At 38.7% G+C, this 21,250-nt stretch overlaps 1 protein-coding gene and 2 long non-coding RNA genes across 4 annotated transcripts in view; 1 reads left to right on the top strand and 2 right to left on the bottom strand.

The window, feature by feature from the left end:
- The window catches only part of LOC139143447 (uncharacterized), a 27,792-nt gene extending 25,559 nt beyond the window's left edge, over positions 1-2,233 (bottom strand). Inside the window, exon 1 of the long non-coding RNA XR_011554590.1 lies at positions 2,108-2,233. This is a non-coding gene — a long non-coding RNA (uncharacterized lncRNA). The remainder of the gene's footprint in view (positions 1-2,107) is intronic.
- LOC139143448 (uncharacterized) overlaps positions 1-8,229 on the top strand; it is a 12,817-nt gene extending 4,588 nt beyond the window's left edge. Inside the window, exon 3 of the long non-coding RNA XR_011554591.1 lies at positions 5,783-8,229. This is a non-coding gene — a long non-coding RNA (uncharacterized lncRNA). The remainder of the gene's footprint in view (positions 1-5,782) is intronic.
- Positions 8,230-10,040: 1,811 nt separating this feature from the next.
- The window catches only part of LOC139143449 (HHIP-like protein 2), a 31,403-nt gene continuing 20,193 nt past the window's right edge, over positions 10,041-21,250 (bottom strand). Inside the window, exons 3-9 of one of the 2 annotated variants that reach the window (XM_070713778.1) lie at positions 17,342-17,471; positions 16,867-17,049; positions 16,636-16,689; positions 15,366-15,451; positions 13,533-13,904; positions 12,392-13,039; positions 10,041-11,583 (exon numbers count right to left, since the gene is read on the bottom strand). In XM_070713778.1, coding sequence (XP_070569879.1) covers positions 11,474-11,583; positions 12,392-13,039; positions 13,533-13,904; positions 15,366-15,451; positions 16,636-16,689; positions 16,867-17,049; positions 17,342-17,471 — 1,583 coding nt within the window. In that variant the 3' untranslated portion in view covers positions 10,041-11,473. Of the gene's footprint in view, positions 11,584-12,391; positions 13,040-13,532; positions 13,905-15,365; positions 15,452-16,635; positions 16,718-16,866; positions 17,050-17,341; positions 17,472-21,250 lie in introns of both variants that reach the window. The other variant, XM_070713779.1, reaches the window with a different exon arrangement.

Consider the following 21,250-nt stretch of genomic DNA (forward strand, 5'->3'; position numbering starts at 1 on the left):
TAACAGCATATGTTGTTTGCCCCAGGCAACAAACATACGCTGTTACCCTCACAGCCAGTCAATATGTGTACACTGTTGCGGTTATTGTCTCAAACCAGTATAGCCAGGCAAAGTAAAAAAGAAACGAAAAAATAACAAATAAACATGAACTGAAAATGAGACACCCAAATCGTGTCATCTTATCCCTTTTGCGACATTTTGTCGCCCAAAGAATGTATTTTTAAACTTGGTTATATTATAGAGTTAGTATAAGCGTAACTTGCAATGTAGCGAAGCTCGAAGGTAAAGGATCTGGGCAAATTGCCTAGCAAGCTACTTAAAATATGTGCGGGCTTTTCAAACCCTTTCTTTGTTCTCTAAATTTGTTCGTCCGAACGGATTTGTGAACTGTAAACTCTGCCCGAGGCTGACAATAACAGTCTTTGTAATGTACCACTTAATATTGAAACATTCACTTTGGTAAATAAGCTCTAAGGGATGGACCATTAGATCAGGGAGGGGTGGTCAAAAACAGAAAAAAAACCGCAAAAAATTAGGAAAAAATCTTCAGACTAGTTTGCAACGTAAAAAAATAAAATCAGAACGCAAGAAAACCCCGATAAATCTGACGGTTGACTCATCAAAAAGTTGGCATATCATGACTCACTCAGGAAAAAAAATTCATAAATTTACGATTGTAAAAAAAATGTTCACAATCTGATTGTGACCACCCGGTACCCCACCTCCAAAGATCTAATGATCCATCCCTAATGTTGCGACCCACCTCCAAAGATCTAATGATCCATCCCTAATGTTGCGACATATCTGTTTCGTATTCGTATAGTCTGCGCCCTACTCAGTTTCAAAGTTATTCAGTTTTTACGATGAGTTATATTTGCACTGTAGTTTAGTTCATTTAAATGTATGTGATAACCGGCAGTAGACAAATTTCTTTCAAAGCTTTACTCCGAACCCTTGATATCGAGGAACTTGTAAAACACTGGTATGCGATATCTAAAAATACCGTTCATTTGCAGGAGAAATGAAGCGAAACATTTCGCAGTTCAAAGAATATATTAACATTGAACGGGTGAAAACGCAGTTTAATCGTCTGAAAGTCACGCAACCAGACAATCACCGCGTCAAGTAATCAGCAAAGAGCCAAGCTTTTCAAATATTTGTTTAACTTCCGAGAGGTGAATAAACCAGGCGACGTACTTCAAGTTACCAGACGACACCACCTATGATAACACCATGTGGGTCAAATATTTCACCAGGGGCCAGTATCCGCGAGTAGCCGTTATATTATCATTTACTGGACCGTGAATCAATGGCATCGCTCTTCTTGCGCGTCGAAATACATTTGACCGCTGATTTTCTCGATTTCCGATCTCGCAGACTTGAATTATCGGTGGTGTGGAAGGTACCTGCACAGTTGGAAGGTGTTGTGCCGTGTGGTTATTGTTTACCGGTGTTCATGCATTCTGAACTCAGAACGAATGTACACAATTTATACTTCAGACACCATTGTAAGAAAAGCTAGACAGTTCTGGACTGTGCATGTTTTACATTGATGTATTATATGACAAGAATCGACTCTGAGAATAACATTTCGTACAGGCCACCGGAAAGCTGTTGGTTGCTGCAGACTATACTGACCCAAGGGATTGTTTTTTATGAAATACGTATGTGATTTGAATAGGAGGCAAAACTAACCAAACGTCAAGTAATCAGAGGTCTTGTTTGCTTGTGAACCACCAAGTTTTGTCTTCTTGAAAGCGCGCGTTATAATACTATGACGTCATGGAGATATACTTGTGAACGATAGTTGTGTGTGTTGCATTCTACCACAGTCCTGTGATTCTACATATACTGGTCGATACTCAGTTAATCTTTCCCCGAATAGAAAGCCGACTGCGTTTCTTTTAAAAAAATCGATTAAGTGATACATTTACATTGTATTAAAATACACTTGGATTAAGAACATTCGTGGAATCTCCCAACAACCGTGGTGAAACGTGAAAATGAGGAATGAAAATACCACAAATTCGGATAATTTTGAAAATACCTGTTTGAATGGAATTAGATCCTAACATTTTTGTGCGAAACTGTAATATCGAACACTTACCTTGAATTGCTGACGTCAAAAATAGCAGAAATATAGTGTAGTCCACAAGAATAGTAAAGCGGGAACCCATGCTGTCGTCTGCTCGTCATTAGCGCTCACATAACTATGCTCGGTTGCCGTTTCACGTTTCGATAACTGATTTAAATGGGTCACCGGCGCAGCTTTTGATGGTAGAATTTTTAATAACTTAGGTGTACCTATTTTAGAACTCCCAAGAGCAGGCTAAAAGTGACAGAGCCTGACAAGGAGAATGGGGATTTTCTGTCAACATATAAAATAGCGCAAAAAAAAGTCCGAGATAAGTCTTGGGTAGGGGCGGTCAGAGTGAGAACACACAGTTTTTTCGCCTTCCCCCATTTGAAATATTTTATCAGAGCATTCAGGACATTCCCATACATTGAATCTCAACACTTTCTCTGTTGTATATGTGGATATTTTCTGCAAAAAGCAGCCAGCCTGATTTTCAAAACAATCATCCTGTGTAGACCCCTTATGTTGACCATCCTTTCCAAGATATAGTGGATCACCCCTTAATCTAATTTGTTTTTCAGATTAATGTACCCGCCTCCGACTTAAATACTGAAGAAAGTCGACATTTTAAATGAAAAATATCTTCGTAGAACTTCGATGAGACAGTCAAGATAGTACGAAGGACCATTGGAGCTATATATGTTTTTGTTTTTATCTGAAACCCATCTTAGACATTTTCTCTTTGAGTTTTTAATTCTTGTTTTGATTTTGACTTTATCTTTAATCGACAGGGCTGTACTGTACCTATACATGCCGAAACACTCAGCGCCATGCCACAAGAAAAAAATAGCCGTAGAGGGCGTAAGAAATCGAAGAAAGTAGTTCTCTATGAAATTAAAGGCCGGCTGTCTGCACATTCCATGATTGTATAAATTACAGTCTTATACAAATTCCATCCTCCTCAGTCTTGTATATTCTCTTCTGATTTTTATACTTTTATATTTTTATACACTTCTGTACCATTTCTGTACCATTATATCTTTGCATGCTCTTGTCGTTTCTTTAAGCGTTTCTATCCATATTTTGTTGTCCAGTTCACATTAGTTACTGTCCTCTGTCTTATAATCTCCCATAACTATTGCAAGCTGCCAACAGCTGTCTGCTGTGGTTGCGGTCAAGGACTTCTGCTTTCAATTCCTGGGTGGAGGTCACCCGAAGATGAGTCCTTTGCAAAATGACCTTCATAAAAACGAATATAAATTTTGCTGTCTCCAGTCACTATCTTGCACTGCACAGGCAACATGACCATGAATATCGCCACCACCTTGACCACCTTGACCACCACCACCACTACTATTACAACAATCACAACAACAACAATCTTGGTCATCACCTTGACCATAATCTTCACCACCACCACCACCGCCATCACCATCACCACTGCCATCAATCCACCATCACCATTGCCATCAATCCACCATCTCCACCACCACCACCACCACAACCAATCAACCACCACCACTGCTATCAATCTACCATCTCCAACACCACTATCCTTACCACAAAGCCACCACCACCACCACAACTTCACCATCACCAATCAATCACCACCACCACTGTCAATCAATCCACCATCTCCATCACCACTACTATCACCACCACCACCACCAACACCTCAATCAAACCACTACCACCACCACCACTACTACCATCAAAACAATCACTACCTTGACTACAACCACCATCACTATGGATTGATGACCTATTAGACCCATGGAAACTTCATTTGCTCCAAAGGCTTGACAAGTCCACAAAAGCAACATATCGGCAAAGTGATGTAAGATGTATGAGAAAGTCTGCATATGTGTCCTCCAGGCACACTGTACCGTAAAGTGACCCGCACAATTTGCAATTTGCTGTAATATCAACTGGATGAGGTATATCAAATGGGTACCAGACGGTATATTAGGAGTTCAGATATACTTAGTACTTTTCTAGGTTAAGTACGACCGAATAAATTACTATAGAAATAAAGGACGACACGCTGACCATTAACGTTTATTTATGGGCAAGGGCGAGAGGAAAGCCAAAAATTAACGGGCGAGGCTTGCCGAGCCCGTTAATTTGGCTTTCCTCTCGCCCCGCCCATAAATAAACGTTAATGGTCAGTGTGGAGTCTGTTATTTCAATTATATTATCAACGAACCCCGAAAAACCGTCAAAATTTACGAAAATTTCCCGTGCGAACGACAACGGGGCCCCAGAACCTGTCAGTGAGTAGTGCACGCGCTGCAAAAACTTTGCAAATCCGGAGATTTTTTGAAAAAAGCGTCTAAACTTGGCCCACAAATGCTCCATTTTATTTTGTGGTTGATTATGATTTTTGTACAAATCACAGTTTTCATTTTAGCTGTAAAGTTACTGTGTTTACGATATTATTCATATTCACGGACATGAAAACAAACCATTACTGTGTATTTGTGGACAGTCACGTGGTTCAGCTCGACCAATTAAAACGCAATGGACAGGGCATGGTAATATTTCCTGTAACAAAAACCATTCTTTTCAAATTCAGCCAACTCAAAGCACGTTTTTCACTTTTTCAAAGCGCGGCTTTACAGGTGTTTGTCATATTGTGTCGGTCAAAATGACCCCGGAGACAACTTCCATCCGAATCAAAGACTGCACACACTTTTTTGTTCAGCCATATCTGATGAAGCGAATGTTTTTTTTTGTATTTTACTCTTTGTTTATGATTTTGCAGTTTATAGACGCGAGCGACTCTGACCCACCGAGAGATCACACAATTACCGATGTTTTTTCTATGACCGACTCAGCATTTTGAAACTTACGTTTATCGTCATTATTATTGATTCGGAAGCAAAACTACAGCTATGACATTTTATGTGCTTTTCCAATATTTTTTTCCGTTCACACAGTGTGTTGTTATACTATGAAAATCGCGCCGGCAGCAGTAATTTTTCAACAATGACAGTGACACAGTGATCCGCATTCGCAAGTTAAAGCGGATATTTTGCATTTCAAAATATGCTTCAGGGAGAAGAAAGAGAAAGTGTATTTATCATGTTATGTACAGCGATTGTCTCGCACTGCAAAAGTTGCGTTGATCTAGCTCTATGTACCTTTTTATGTACAGATTTACGATACCATGGCCTCAAAGAAGCTTTCAATCCATTCCTTTGGCAGGGATTAGGTAGCATTACGGCAAACTTACGGCATCACAGAGACGGCGACATAAAACGCGCATTATTACCACGACTTTTGCAGGTCGCAGGTGAAATTTTCAGAAGATCGCCAGGGCACAGTCCCTGCACAGGGAGGGATCGTGGCCAAGGGGGAAACGTGTTTATCAACCATTTGGACGCCGATAGGCATGGGTAACCAGCTAACCTCATTACACCCGGAGTCTGTCACTGAGAGAACTGGGTTTGTTTACGGTAATTCTCAGATAATTTGACGCCGATAATTCTCACCGACATTCGCATCCGCAGAGTCGAAAATAATTTAGTTTATAACAGTGCCTTTACGAACGACTTTATATAATTAACCACCATATGTAAAATCGGGACATTCGCACCAAATGCGTAAATGAAAATTCACAAAAGCTGAGTTAAAATGCGAATTATTGTACGTTAGCTGCTATTCTATGCAACCAAAAATATTGTCTTCGTATTTTCCCGATAGGAATTGGACCATTCATGGATATGTCCTACACCAATCGTATGTAAGATCCATAGCGCTGAGAAGTTCAAAGTTGCAAGAACAACTTGCCATCGTATGATCGTTCATAGATAGCTACAAGTTTCGCAGCACACCTCCCATAGTGTTCGCCCAGGCCACCATACTCACGAATACATGGATTCTGAATCGCCACTTTCAAAGACGATGTGCACAGGCGCAGACAACAGAGGGCGCCCGTGACGACGAATCCTCAGTATGAATTTGAATGGCAGTCTTGACTAGAAAAGAATTTGTGATTCGTTCACCTGAGGGTCACATTACAAGTAGAAATGGAGGGAGTGGCATGTAAATCAATCAAATCAGATTTGTAGCGTCTTCCTTCGAGGGCCGGCTCTCCGGTGAGTAGGCAACCAGGATACCGCTGAGGGCAGCCCGATGGCTACCCAGCCGACGATTATTGAGTATCCATACGAATAAGTGAATCCGACTTCACGTGCTCTGTGTTCAATGTCAATCGTAAACCACACGGTGGAGATCACCACACACATACCTACAGAGCGAAAGATCTTTCATTGATGCATATCAAAACATTACTTGGGAAAAAAGCAGATCCATGAAAAAAGGTGTACTTTAAATAGTTCGATGGATTGATAGCAACATAAAGATATACAGAAAATGAGAACGATATCAATAAAAAAAAAAGAAATCCGCAACTAATTAAATAAATAAATGTAAGACAAAAGCTATGAGTAGCATTGCACGAACTTTATAAATCTACTTTTTACTATACCCGGCGACATATATGTCGCACACATTAATAGATACATAGATACATACAAACACAAATAAGCAGACATACATACACACATACAACACATATACATACAACACACATACTGTCAGACTCACACATGCATAATGTTATACATATGCGTAGAATGATTCAAAGAAGTATATATACACACGTAAACACAAACGTGTATACAGTACAAACTCTTGCATACATACCAAAGGGGACCCAGTAATCTGGTTTTTGTTGTTGTTTGCATTGTTGTTTATGTTTTTATATTAGTCGTGTTGTTGTTGATCAATATAATTCAACGAACATAACTGTTGTGTTTTTATCGTTTCAAACGAAATGTAGATGTCATAAGAAACTGTATAAGACGTTATCATTAGCATTTGACCCAACGCATCTCTCGCCCAACGTACACTCACTACGTGTAAGTATATACCGTTGGGAGAGAGTTGCATTGGGTCAAATAATGCAGGGCTCGAAATTAACTTTTTCCCCTGGTAGTCCACTTGGGCTACCATTTTCTTAAGTTGGTAGCCCAGTGACAATGACTGGTAGCCCATGCATATTTGGCTATTTTTCTTAATTCTGCCCATGAAGTGGATTTTCTAGTCATATGATGTGATTATTACATGCTTCATATATCGAAAGTCGCGCGCTCCATAGGATTCAATAGTAACTCGACGATGACGTCGCGGGCCGCATAATTATCATTTGACTTAAAGTGAACCGGAACTATTTTCAACATGACAACTTCGGGATTTAAAAAAGAATAAATTACATGTTTTACATAGGATATACTGTTTTCACAAAATTATGCGAAAAAATTCGACTTACCGTATAACAGTGATTTAAATATATCAAAGTGCCGTGCGATGATTAAAATAATAAATTTTTTCCACAGATTTTCGTATAACATAGAAACAATTGAAAGCATATAATTGTCATATGTATGTGACCCAAAAAATTTTTGAGTGAAAATTATGCAAGAGAGGCATGTAATAAAAATATCATAGCCCAAAATAGGGACTATGTAAGCTCGAGGTAGGAGACCATTTGCCCTCCTTATGTCGGGCAAATGGTCACATACCTTCGGGCACATAGTCCCAAGTTTGTGCAATATTATATAATATTGAACATCTTTAATACCCGTTTTACTCTCAGAGTTGAATGCCAATTTTGATAGTCGTCATGACAAAAACACGACCTTCTTTCTTTGTCCAGCTGGGTTTGACTGCATTTTAATAGCTCACCCCAAAGTGACAGACCGGGCATGGCATGCCAAGTACTGACTGAATTTCAGGTGTCAGGCTTTGGTAGTCCGTGTGGACTACCATTTCATGGATTTTGGTAGCCCCAGAGAAAAGTTGGTAGTCTGTGGACGCGGGACTACCGCTGATTTCGAGCCCTGAATTATATCGCCTCATGCGACGTATCTGGAGAACACCAGACCCTTCTTGTATCACAAAAACAAATAGATTCTCAGAAGGGTCCTTCCATAGCTTTGTGAAACTACTGGACTCCTACCAGAACATTTGTAAAACTGTTTACTGTTCCAGTCTTGGTGCAAAGGGCTACCGATGCATGAAGGAAACTTATTTGATATAATTTTGGACCGGTAAGATCTAAAGTATTTTCAGATCCTTCTCCACGCGTCCTTACTTTATCAAGTTGCACTCTTTGAGCTCATGAGACGGCACCTGAATTTCCCCTGTCAGTTGTTTGTTAGCGCAGACTAAATCAGGCAAAATTTGATGTGCTCCTATGTAACACCTCACCCTCTAGCCCTTTCACCACCATGGTTTGTCCCAAATCCATTGTTTTCTATGGTAAAGTTGGATCTGTATACAGGGAACTGGGGTGAAAGGGTTAAATCAATACTGTAACTATTATTCATTGCCGAAAGATCTTTTATTTTTTTTGAAACAAATAACCGAAAAGCGCAAAGATAGTGTCACTTTGCTCGACGATTTGCAGCAGATGTTTAAATCTGCCAACCTATATTATTTCGTATTTTTTTGGTGAAAAAAGAGAATCGATCACTGAAGAAAATGCTATATAATTGGTATTAGTCGTTAAATTGGCGTATGAAGAGTAAATTTAGATTTGAAAGATCAGTTACTGTACAAAATTTCCGTCTAACCCAGTTTTAGGTGTGGCCGAAATCTTTTCTTCTCGGTGGGTGTATTGCCTAATGTATTTTTCGATTGTCAACTCTGCTCACAATCACCATGCATTGGGGTCCCTAATGTACCGATGTCTTTATTTATTTTGCAGTATTGTATTTTGTCACAGTTGCAGCGGAGAGCTGCGAGTGCAAATGCCACAATAATAAATATCCATACCATACCATACCATACCATACCATACCATACCATACCATACCATACCTCTCACAGTAGTCCCTGTCTGCTGCTTGGATTACGAGAAGTTAGTACACATTTTACACAGATCAATTTTTGAAATGGCTAGACTTGTCTACCCTGCACGATAATGGTGCTAATTGAGGATGCATTTTTTTCATAATAGTAGATTAGGGTATATGTACATTCAATGTCATTGTAGCGTACATGATATACTTAGCAATACCATGCATTATTCCGTGTCACCTCTCTTTTTTATTACCTATGATATCATATCAGTATATTGATGATGGTGCAAATACAGCGATCTGATTGGTCGAGACGCAAAAAGAACCGTGGTATATTGGCGATATACCACGGCTAGCATACGCGCGAGCTCTCAGCTTGAGCAAACTTCCTTTTTTGACATTTCACGCCAGAATTTCAATATACTGTTATGATATAATAGCAATAAATCACACCCAGTGACGGTATCGCTATCGCTCGTGCATATAGGTCGTGAACTGGTCAAAATCTCGTGGTATACCGTCGCTGGGTGTGCTTTATTGCTTAATTATATAGCATGGGTTGAGAGATACTACTTCTTTCTCCTAAAGGAAAAGATGTCAAACACAGATTAGTTGGCTTTCGGTGACGTACTGATAAATGATGCTTAGCGATGTGACAGGTCCTGCAGGATGAGTATCATTTTTGAGAAAAACCTCTGATCTTACAATAAGTGTACAAATACAACACACAAACCTCAATTTACGGCGCTCTGAAGACTTTTTTTCAATTCATTTGTCAAGCCTACGTCATTTCTGGATTTGTCAAAATTCCTCTACCATTATTTCAAGTCAGTGGACAATTTTGTCAGAATTCTTACAGATTACAAGTAATTTTGCGCTATCAATCTGATTCGCCAATAAACTTGTCATTATTAATGGCATTAATCTCAGTAGTTTACTTTTTCTTTGCCTTACACTGACATTCTCTACAAACTTACATCAATCCACCTTGTCCATTTCATTTTTCTCAATTCGAATTTTAATAAACTTTCGATTTGGCAGCACAGGATTATGATGATCGTAGTGCTTGCGAAACGAACGAGATGCATCGTCTGTTTGAGTTTGTGTGTCTATACCAGTATTTCATCGACACAAAGACCGCTTTCCACGTCACCAAACCGTTACGTCGTCAAAGACGCTGACGTGATTTGCCGGATCTAGTCACAGGTGTTTTATGGCCATACCTTGAAATAGCACAATCAAGCAGTTTTGCAAAATGAATGGTTTTGAACTAAAAAGGAGCTTGATATCCCAGAAACCTCTGATCAGGAATTTTAAAACGAAAGCTTTTGTTTAATACATTCAACTGTTTGGTAATTTCAATAGTCCTCGATATTTTTTCCTTCCAGAAATCACTCTTTATTCAATTTATTTAAATCATTTTCTATGTCTGACCAAACATTAACGTAAAAGTACACACCTTTTACAGAATATAAAAATAATAAGATGTTTACCTTTCGCCTGTTAACATAAGGAAGCGTGTGACAGTATTGTAACTCGGCGAGGTTATATACATTTTCAAGAAATTCGTTTGGTTTTCCATCATTAAGAAGATAAATTCGATTTTCCTTCACATTCCCCCAGAACCTGCTTCATAAATACGCATTCTTATTCATTACCTCACTAATATATAATAAAAGTATTGCACATCATGCTATTATATTTGGCATGTATAAAGTATGCTAACTGTAACATATGGATACAAAAAGATGATTTTGCCACGACAAATTTTTCTTGAAAAAATCAAAGTTAAGTGTTTCACCCACGATGTCAGGAAATTTTTGCTCAGAAACAAAGCGAATACGCCGACAGTTATTAAAACATATTTGACTGTATTTGCTATTTTCCACCTCCATAGATTAGGTCTATGGGGAAGTTATTTCGTAACCGAAAATTATTCTTCTATGAAATTCTTTACGGGGAATTCTCTGAAAGGCGAACGTTATGGACAACAAAGCTCTTTCAAAATTAATTATTGGTTTCTGCACCCCTCTTCATGATGTTCAAATGGAAACCTTAACTTGAAATGTCAAAGTTGTAGTTGAAGTTACCACAATGCAGTAATTCTCTCACTCGGTGTACTCCTACTGTTTCTTTGAACACAGTGGCAATTTCAGTGTCCATACGATGGTCTTTTCGGCCACGGTAGAAAAGTACCAAGATTTGCATTTTGTAGAGATCGTAGCATTTTCAGCACGGTTAGAGACACAAGGGGACACTAAAGCATTTAAGTTAGCCACTATATGAAGTTAGGCACTATGCATAGTTATTTTTTAGATGTAAATTTCCTTGACTGGAGTGGGATTATTGAAAGTGCATATATGTACAAATATCTACAAGAAATTGAATTTGGGAATTTCAAAAAAATAAATCGACCATCAAAGGTCAATGTGTTAACCTTACTATGTGACTTTCATCTCTGTAAACTTAAAGCCAATGTTTACATCTGTTAAATGTGTTCATACAAATATTCACATCAAAGTTCAGTTCAAGGGAACGACAGCCCACGCAGCCAATTCATAATAACATATAGGGTCACCGTGATACATGTACTGACTGTCATGAGGGACACTGATGTCGAAGTGGTACCACTGACACCTGTGGAGAAAAAAGATGAGAATTTCAAACATGCGATTACCATCAAAGAAATAATTTCATTTGTGGCGGATTGATAAAGAGTGACAATAAGGTCTGAAATATCTTCACAACAACTCGTTTCATTTACTTTTTATCACATTCCTTTTTTGTTCGTAAAATACTTGACATATTTAGTCAAATAGTTTGTAAGTTATTGCATTATTAGCACGTTTGGTACACTCTTAAACACTATGTTTTTACATTTTGTACATTCTTTACGAAAGTACGGAAGTAGTCAATTATTTTCACCACTAAAGACATCGACTAATCTGTCTATTTCAGTTTCAATGTGCTTAAACGTTATTAAATCTAACATTTCAAGACGGAGGTGTTTTCGAAATTCCTCGCTTTAGAGTTCAAGCGTTATTGCAAGCGTGTCGTGCAGCACTTGGTTACAATCCATTAGTTTATTTAACCCTTTGAGCGCCAAAGTCTATTTTGTCCCCTTTATAAAATAAACCCAATAAATTTTCCTCAGATTTTCGCCAAAATTTTGAGAAAAAACTGTAGCCAATGAAATGCTATGTCCATTGGTTCCAAAATTATCAAAAAATTACAGAAAAATTCATAAAAATTTGTAAAATTTTGCACTAAATTTTTGGCGGGAGAAAATTACAGCGCTCAAAGGGTTTACAAAGAAGCAGATCGGAGCAAGACCGTGCACCACACTATCGTAAAGCCACTTAGACGCACTGTAGATCTGGGACACTGTAATACAGTTTGAACAGAGGGGAAAAACACTGAATTTCAAAATCTTATTTTGACTTACGAAAAGCACCGGGATTTGTAGTGTCCCGTACATCGTTTGTGCTGTCTGGGGCTATGTCGGTCTCACTGATGTTTGGTTTTCCAGTCGTTTGGACTTCCGTCACGTTGGGCTGCGATGGTTCACTGTTAGAAAACCATGTGTGCCGAAGCTGTGGGGTTTTAGTACTTCTTTCCTCCTCTGTTGTAAACGATCTCGTATGTTTTTCTGAAACGGCGGTAGTTTGTGGCATATTTGTTGTTTTAATTTTTGGTTTTTGCGTCGATACATGATTCAGTTCCATTGTGGTTGTCGACTTCTTTGGAGTTGTAACCTCAGATTTTTCGGTTGCTGTAGTTTGAAGAGTTTCAGTGCTTTTGGAAGGTGACTTTTCAGCCGACGTGGAGACTGATTCTTCTGCAGTTTTGATTAAGGATGCCAGTGTTACTGATGACGGTAAGGTTGTGGTGACCCGTGATGGTCCTGAAGCTATGGTTTGTAACAGTTCAGCTGTAGTTACTTGTACCTCATTGGTCGTTTCCAACGTCTGTTTATCGGTCGGTGTAACCTTCGCTGCTGTTATTTGTAAATTTTGTGTCGATTGGATCTGTGATGTTTCTGGTGCTGTAGTTTGTGACATTTCAGTCGTTGTGGCCAGTGATGTTGTTGTCACTACAATTAAATTTAAAGTGTGGAAATTATTAATTGTGTGCACTGAAATACTGAATACTTCTAAAGGTTTCTTTGCCCTTAGGTTTGGACAAAACTTTAAGAATATATTAATTAGTTATAGAGCTTGGAATTCCATTGTTCGATACTCTAACAATTACTAACAATAAGTAAAAACAAACTTGATATATACCGCTCTATAAAACGAGTCATTAATTTGCATAGAAGGATGTCACAGAAAGAATGGTCTGTAGTTCTGTGAGAGTAAGTTGTGGTGGTTGACTCATGCCATTTCTGTCTGGGTTCTTTGTGTACGTCGTATATACAATGCCACCATGATAAAAGCGCCATTTCTCAATTCATAGCCCACTCAGAGCCTCTCTGTTCTTGACCTGTGATAGCAGAGTGCCGTTTTACCAGCCTGCATGGGTGGAAGTTACTCTGTCAGTTGCTTCAATTTTTGATATTTCTTTCGATGTGGCGTATAATTCCTTACTCGTGATGACTGTCGACTTCTTTGGAGTTGTAACCTCAGATTTTTCGGTTGCTGTAGTTTGAAGGATTTCAGTGCTTTTGGAAGGTGACTTTTCAGCCGACGTGGAGACTGATTCTTCTGCAGTTTTGATTAAGGATGCCAGTGTTACTGGTGACGATAGGGTTGTGGTGACCCGTGATGGTCCTGAAGCTACGGTTTGTGACAGTTCAGCTGTAGTGACTTTTACCTCCTTGGTCGTTTTCAACGTCTGTTTATCGGTCGGTGTAACCTTCGCTGCCGTTGTTTGTATATTTTGTGTCGATTGGATCTGTGATGTTTCTGGTGCTGTAGTTTGTGACATTTCAGTCGTTGTGGCCAGTGATGTTGTTGTCACTACAATTAAATTTAAAGTGTGGAAATTATTCATTGTGTGCACTGAAATACTGAATACTTCTAAAAGTTCCTAAGCCCTTAGGTTTGGACAAAACTTTAAGAATATATTAATTAGTTATAGAGCCTCGTTCTGAATCTTTGGGAATGGCTGTCATGGTAAGCAATCCCATTTGACTAACTTTGCTGTTTTCAATTAAATTTACTCCCGTACGCAGCTCTGTTCTATCCAGATTTTGCAATTGTAATATGAAAATTGCGTTCAAAGGGCGTGGCGAAAAAACCCGCTGCTTACAATACAAGTTACTCATTTAGATTTCATTTTGAACGAATACGCTTCTAGATAATTTCAGATCCTGTCCTTCGGTATTTCTTCCTCAGAGCTAGTTTTCTCGAGTTTACCTACATGTACGGTAAACAATTTAAGGTAGTATGCACCCGAAAGTGAAAGACTTAAACTTTTGCTCTAACTTTCCTCAAGGAATTTTTCAACCATTGTCTTTCAAAATCAAGAATAAAAATAGGGGGTCACCGTGCAAATTTTGGTACTAGAGAAACAAATTACCCAAGATTTACCGATATTAGAAATTCAAAATGGCCGCCATCTCTGTGTAAGCTCTATTGAGAAAAATAAAAATTTAGAATTTCGAAAAACTAAGCCGATGAAAAGTTTTCTTACACCAAGAGCTTTAAAATGAAACCCCACATGTGGTATATCAGAACAGAATTGTAAAAGTTTGAGAGTTCAAATGTCTGTCCCCGAGGTGCGTTCTACCTTAACATGAACTTTGAATTCGTTCAACGGTCTCGTCCTTTGCTAATACTGCGTGAAATCGCCATAGTAACAGATAATCACAGCTATGCCAAATTTGTAGGATCGTCACGGTCATTTCTCGGCGAATGTCATTTAGCCAGAGGCCTGTTTGTTTCTCAAGTACATATTTAAACGTGGGATCGTCTTAAAACTGTGAAATATTGCACTCGGTATGCATAACTCATTCAATCTAAAATACAACTCTAAACGTCATGTTAGTTCCGGAAAGAAGATCAAGTTTTGAGAGAGAGGTCTGTATATTTGTGAGAGTGATCGGAAGGAATAGGCTGACGTCATGTTTCCCACTTCTTTGAGATATATATATATATATATATATATATATATATATATATATAGAGAGAGAGAGAGAGAGAGAGAGAGAGAGAGAGAGAGAGAGCCGTATAATGCAATTGTTATCAACTATAAAGGGAAAAGGTTAAATGCGACGTTTAAGTGTTTTCGACATCGTTTCTGTGTTGAAAGATGTATTAGAAACTATATAAATCATGATATTATGACGAGACCAAAACTCGGCGTGTACTGACAAGTAACTGCCACCTACCCGTGTGGTAAATGATACTTCCAAAACAGCAAGAATTCATTTGATGAAAATGACGTGCACCGTGTTGCACTTCTAAAGCATTACTAACCTGAATGGGTAGGCGTAACTTTTCCAGTCGAGACCATGAGATCGTGGTCATCAAATCTTTTACCACATTTCTCGGGATCTCCGCGCCTGGCGAAAAAAAATCAAAGCTAGCCGTTATTTTTCAAAAGTAATTGACGAACAAAATACTTGAAAAATAGCACCTTCGCTGGCCAAGGTCTTTTTTCCGGGCAGCTGGATGCTTCCCGAAAACAGATGACAGGTAGTTAGTGGGAAGTAACGGACCCGTGCGAGCGGACGATAGTGGATGAACAAAGATCACTATGGTACTCGGAATCACTGAAGACGGACCTCCCTCCAGTAATGCCGGAACTGACGTATTGTTTGACCTCTACTCGCCATGACCCTGACACAATTCGAAGACATGTCAGTAAAGCGATGCCTTAGGTAACTTTACAGTAAATATCGACTATCGGTCTCGATATAGGTGATGGAGATGTAAATAACTACATAGATAGATAGATAGATAGATAGATAGATAGATAGATAGATAGATAGATAGATAGATAGATAGATAGGATGAATGAATTGAAACAAAATATCTCCTTCGTTTACTGCTCCTGAGTTTAGAAAACTGGGTATGACATTGCGAAAAGGAAGAGTCGGTGCATAGGTCAAAGGAAACAAAACCTAAAGTTAGTTGTTCATTCTAAGGTTTATTTGTTGTTCTATACTATCATATGCCAATCTAGTTCATTTCATAATCAAGCAAATCAAAGTAATTTCGTTATTTTTTTTTTTGAAATGTTCAATATTTGATGGAATGGATACGATTTTCTTGTGGTTTTTGAACAGTGGTGATTGTAAGAATCAAAGAAGAGCTCAGCTCTGTTGATATGGTGCAGTCAAGATTACATGCATAATAAGACACGCTGAAACATCGTTTAGGTACAGTGTAGTAACTTATACCCTATCATATTTGGCTGTTATCAGACAAAATAGGTCTGCTTCTTTGGTAACTAATAGTCTCAATGTCGTTATTTTTTGTTTCTATGCCGTCTGTGTCCATAGCATTCAAGTTCCCCGTTCCTTGTATTATATTAAAGGTATTCTGTCACCTGTTTCCAATTTTGCCACAGTTACCATGGAAAGAGAAAATCTAACCAATCACAGATTTTAAGCGGGTGGCCGCTTTTTAAAAACAGCGCCCTCATACGGGTATTTTGAATACCAAGGAAGACCCCTTTGACCATATATGGGCATATTTAGATTACAAGTGACTGTATACCTTTAACAATATTAAAGTGAGTTACCTGGCTGGGTCGACGATTTTCATAACTTTGCCACCATTGTTGTTATTGCGTTCTCTGTTGGTGGATAATATGTATAATTCGCCTGAAATGGGAAACATGAGAAAATGTATAAACTCATGGCAACGGTAGTCAGCTTCAGGTAACTTGGTATAACAACCGATATATGACGAAACAGTCTGTGGATGGTAATTGGAACCCACTCTTGTTAGGTGCATTATAAGATGAACTTACGTGATGTTGAAAATGTTCCTCAAAGAAAATGTCATCTTACCCGATTCATCTTCGCCGAAAGAAAGTATTTTGGTTGGATAAATTCCGGTGAGTCCGCTGTTACAAATACTGTCATCTCCCATGCACAGCCTTTCACTTTCCCATGCACCGGTCTCAGGATTCTCTGTCAGCTTGAATAACTTCCTGAAATACATGTAAGAATAGACTGTACCTGGTACGATTTGACTCATTAGCAAGATGTCACCAAGCCCTATTTCAATTAGACGCACATAATAGTGTTCGGTTTCTATGGTGTTAGTACTACAAAAAGTGTCAAGGACCAGAAATATGAATGAGGACCGTCTGGCTGCTGCTGTCTATCAGCTACATTGCCCTGACAAACGACGAACTACCGCACAACATTTGTAAGCTATTCTTCGCGATTGAGTTAATAATTTTCAAACAATGCTATTAGCAGTCATTAAAGGTGACATACCCATTGTAGAAGTCACCGAAAATGTAAAGTCCCTGCAGATTTGGTGACTGACATCCACGGTAGACGTAACCACCAATCACACATTTACCGACTGAATGATCGTAGGCATGGATTGGAAGAACGTCATCGCCTAGAGAAACAAAAGTTAATATTTATTCTTTTTACGATTGGCAAATATGTATAGTAATTTGTGTTATGCAATGAGTGCCATAGCACATTAAGTTAGTACGCGCCTCAAATTGAAAGTATTAAACTTTTGCTCAAACTTTCCGGGAGGAAATTTTAAAACATTCCCCTTCGAAATCAAGAACATACAAATCAGGGGACACCGTTTAACATTTAGTACTATAAAAACAAATTACCCAATATTTCTCGACATTTGGAATTCAAAATAGCCACAATCCCTGTGTTAACTCTACTTTGAAAAATACAAATTTCGATTTTCAGAAAAATGAGTCGGTGAAAACTAAAACTATATTTACTCCGTAAGTTTTAAAATGAGCCCCATAAGTGGCAGACAAAATAGTATTGTGAAAGTTGGGGCGACTTGCAGCGATTTGAAAGCTTTTATCCAATTGGTTGGCAGAATCTCACCGTTATAATTGAACAATGAAAATAAACTCCCTAAGTTGCTGTGAATAATGACAATCGACCAATCAGATATAACCTTGCAAACACGCTGCAAGTCAGCCGTGAAAGTTTGGGAGTCTGAATATCTATTCCGAGGCGCATTCTACAGTCACCTGTATTCTAAATATGCCCATATATGGTCAAAGGGCGTTCCTTGGTATTCAAAATGCCCATGTGAGGGCGCTGTTTTTAAAAGGCGGCCACCTGCTTAAAATCTGTGATTGGTTAGATTTTCTCTTTCCATGGTAACTGTGGCAAAATTGGAACAGGTGATAGTATACCTTTAATGGAGTGTGGCCTTGTGAATGAGAGAGCAACGATTTCAATCCCTTTGTCACTTTAAACAACCTCTATACCCTTGGGTTAAAACAGTGCCTAAAAGGTTATTATTTACATCAGACTCGATAAAAACGTTAGAAAATGAGCCATAGCATTTAACTTCGCAAGATGAAAGAAGGAAACGCCCTACCTAGAAACTTCGAAAAATTTGGAGTCTCCCGGCCCATCCCAATTACATGCGACACGAAAGTGAGAGACTTAAACTTTTGCTCAAACTTTCCTTAGGGACTCTTTCCACGATTCTCTTTCAAGATCAAGAATAAAAATCGGGGATCACCGTGCAAATTTTTGTACCAGAGAAACAAATTAACCAAGATTTACCGATATTTGAAAATCAAAATGGCCGCCATCACTTGTTAACTCTATGATTATGAAGAAAAATAAAATCTTCGATTTTCGAAAAACTAAGTGAAATTTTTGTTATACCAAGGGCTTTAAAATGAGCCCCATAAGAGGTAAATCAGAAAAGAATTGTAAAAGTTTGAGAATCCGAATATCTGTCCCCGAAGTGCATTCTACCTTAACTATTTTTCATGTGTTAGTAGATGAGGAATTTCTATTTCTGAGATACGTGAACACTTGACAATAGTCATAGATCACAGGGGCCGTAGTGCCTTCCAAAGTAGGCCGTCTAAGAGTTTTCAGGCAAGGCCATTGAACAGAGTCTGCCTATAGCTTCCCAAAACAGGTCATAGAACACAGTGTGCCTATAGCTTCCCAAAACAGGTCATAGAACACAGTGTGCCTATAGCTTCCCAAAACAGGTCATAGAACACAGTGTGCCTATAGCTTTCCAAAACAGGTCATAGAACACAGTGTGCCTATAGCTTCCCAAAACAGGTCATAGAACACAGTGTGCCTATAGCTTCCCAAAACAGGTCATAGAACACAGTGTGCCTATAGCTTCCCAAAACAGGTCAGTAGTAAAGAAAAGGTGGACAACTGGGATGAAGTAAGAATTTTTACACCCATTTTATTCATTTATCTACATGAAGCGAAGGAAATTTAACCATCCATGTAACTAAAGTATAACCCTGACCTATATACGAACTCACTCACGCGCAGCAGTGCATTGTCCTGAACTAAGCGGGGAAATTCCCTTCTGAGCATGTTTATACACGTTCCGAAGGTGTACGGGAAATTCCGTGTGAGTCATCACCATCAAACTAGCCTATATAAAGGAGCCCCGTTGTCAGTCCGGCCGGCCGGTCGCGGAGTCTAGCTGATGTTGAACACGAAGTTCCTATCGGTGCGAACTAAATTTCATATCCATTCAATCCATAATGTCTTAAATATCTTTCCAGAGGTGGACTAAATCCTTCTTGTTTTTGAATTTCTAGCGCCTGATGAAATATGTCCTGAATAAGTTCTGACCCCGGAGCCTCCTCGTTCCGAAGGGTTGCGCCTTTTTCTTGTATTTGTGTAAGCAGCTGTTTATATTGAACATAATAATGTTTATATTTCTCTCGTCTCTTTGCTACACCAGTTTTCCCTTGTATCACATCAATAACAACACCTGGTATAGGAGTTAAGGCTAACAGTACCGAAATGTTGGAATTGCCGCTATGACAGCAGAGCTTACAAGAATTCCCTTAGTAATATTGAGAGCCATATCAATTCGACCCATTAATTTATAACTTCGTCGATATGCAGCACTTGTTCTTTCTATGTAATCAGCCAATTGTTCAACGCTTTCAACAACTGAGATGTGCATTTTTACTGTATATGTAAGGGGGGATAAAAAATAATTGTAGTAATATAGAAATACAATATGGCAGAAGGAGGAGAAGATATACCACTCCAGGGTTTAGATGATGAAAATGTAAATGACGATGATGATGCTACTGCTGAAACATTCTTTATAGAAGATGATAATGCTCTTGCAGAAGTCGATCCTTACCGGGATAGCTCAAGCGCGCGGAGCCCGCAGGTAGATCCTTCGACTAAATTTGGAGTAGAACTTAAAATACAAATGGCTAAAAAATTCTTAAACGAGAATAATATTACTGATGAAGCAGCACGAAACGAATTATTTTTGAATGCAAAGATTAAGTATGGAAAGCTGTATTATAAAGAACTCAGACTATCAAAATTTCAGGAAGTGGTTTTAAATCGCTCAAGACAGTAAAAAAAGAAGCAGGAGGATATGAATTTGTAACTAAAGTATACAGTAAGACGGGGGACAGCGCAGAGCCCGAATATGTGAGTCGTACATTGTATTCTGAAGATGTGAAAAATGATAAAATACCGGCTGAGAAGATGACGCCAGAAGACATGGGTATATACAAAGATGAACTGACAGAGTTACGGCAAGATGCTTCTGGTAATGCAGATAAAATACAAGCTTTTGAAAATAAAATCGAACAATGGAACAATCTAAACCCAGAATATAGAGCTATTAATGATGAATTAAGGATTGCGAATATGCGTATTAGCGACCTTAACAACGAAAAAGTAAAATAAGGCTATTGAAAAGAGAAGCTGAAAAACAGTTAAAGGAAATTCCTGAAGATCACACCCAAGGAAAAGAAAAAGCCAAGAAACTACTAGCTGAACTCATAACAAGAGAAGCTAAAGTTGACAATCGAATTGAATACGAACATGGTAAGATCAGTGAGGCACGTGAAAGTCTGGCTACGACTAGGTCTCTTCGTGATGTAATTTCTGATCCAGAATTGTCACTCAGGCTGAAGCTGACAGAGTTATTTAAACGAAATGGTATTACAATCGCTGCAATACTGACTGCCCTTGGAATGACAATATCAACAATTGCCCTGGCTGTGACTAGAGGAGGAGGGGGAGCAGGAACTGGCGGGTCTGGTTCAGGTCCACCCAAAGTATATACAAAAGCGAAAGAAATTGTAAAGCAATTTGGCGAATGGTTAAAAACATTGGCCGCAAAAAGTGCTGCTGCAATACCAGGTTTAATCGGTTCCCTCG

Source organism: Ptychodera flava, chromosome 11 (assembly GCF_041260155.1).
Source record: "Ptychodera flava strain L36383 chromosome 11, AS_Pfla_20210202, whole genome shotgun sequence".
NCBI lineage: Eukaryota > Metazoa > Hemichordata > Enteropneusta > Ptychoderidae > Ptychodera > Ptychodera flava.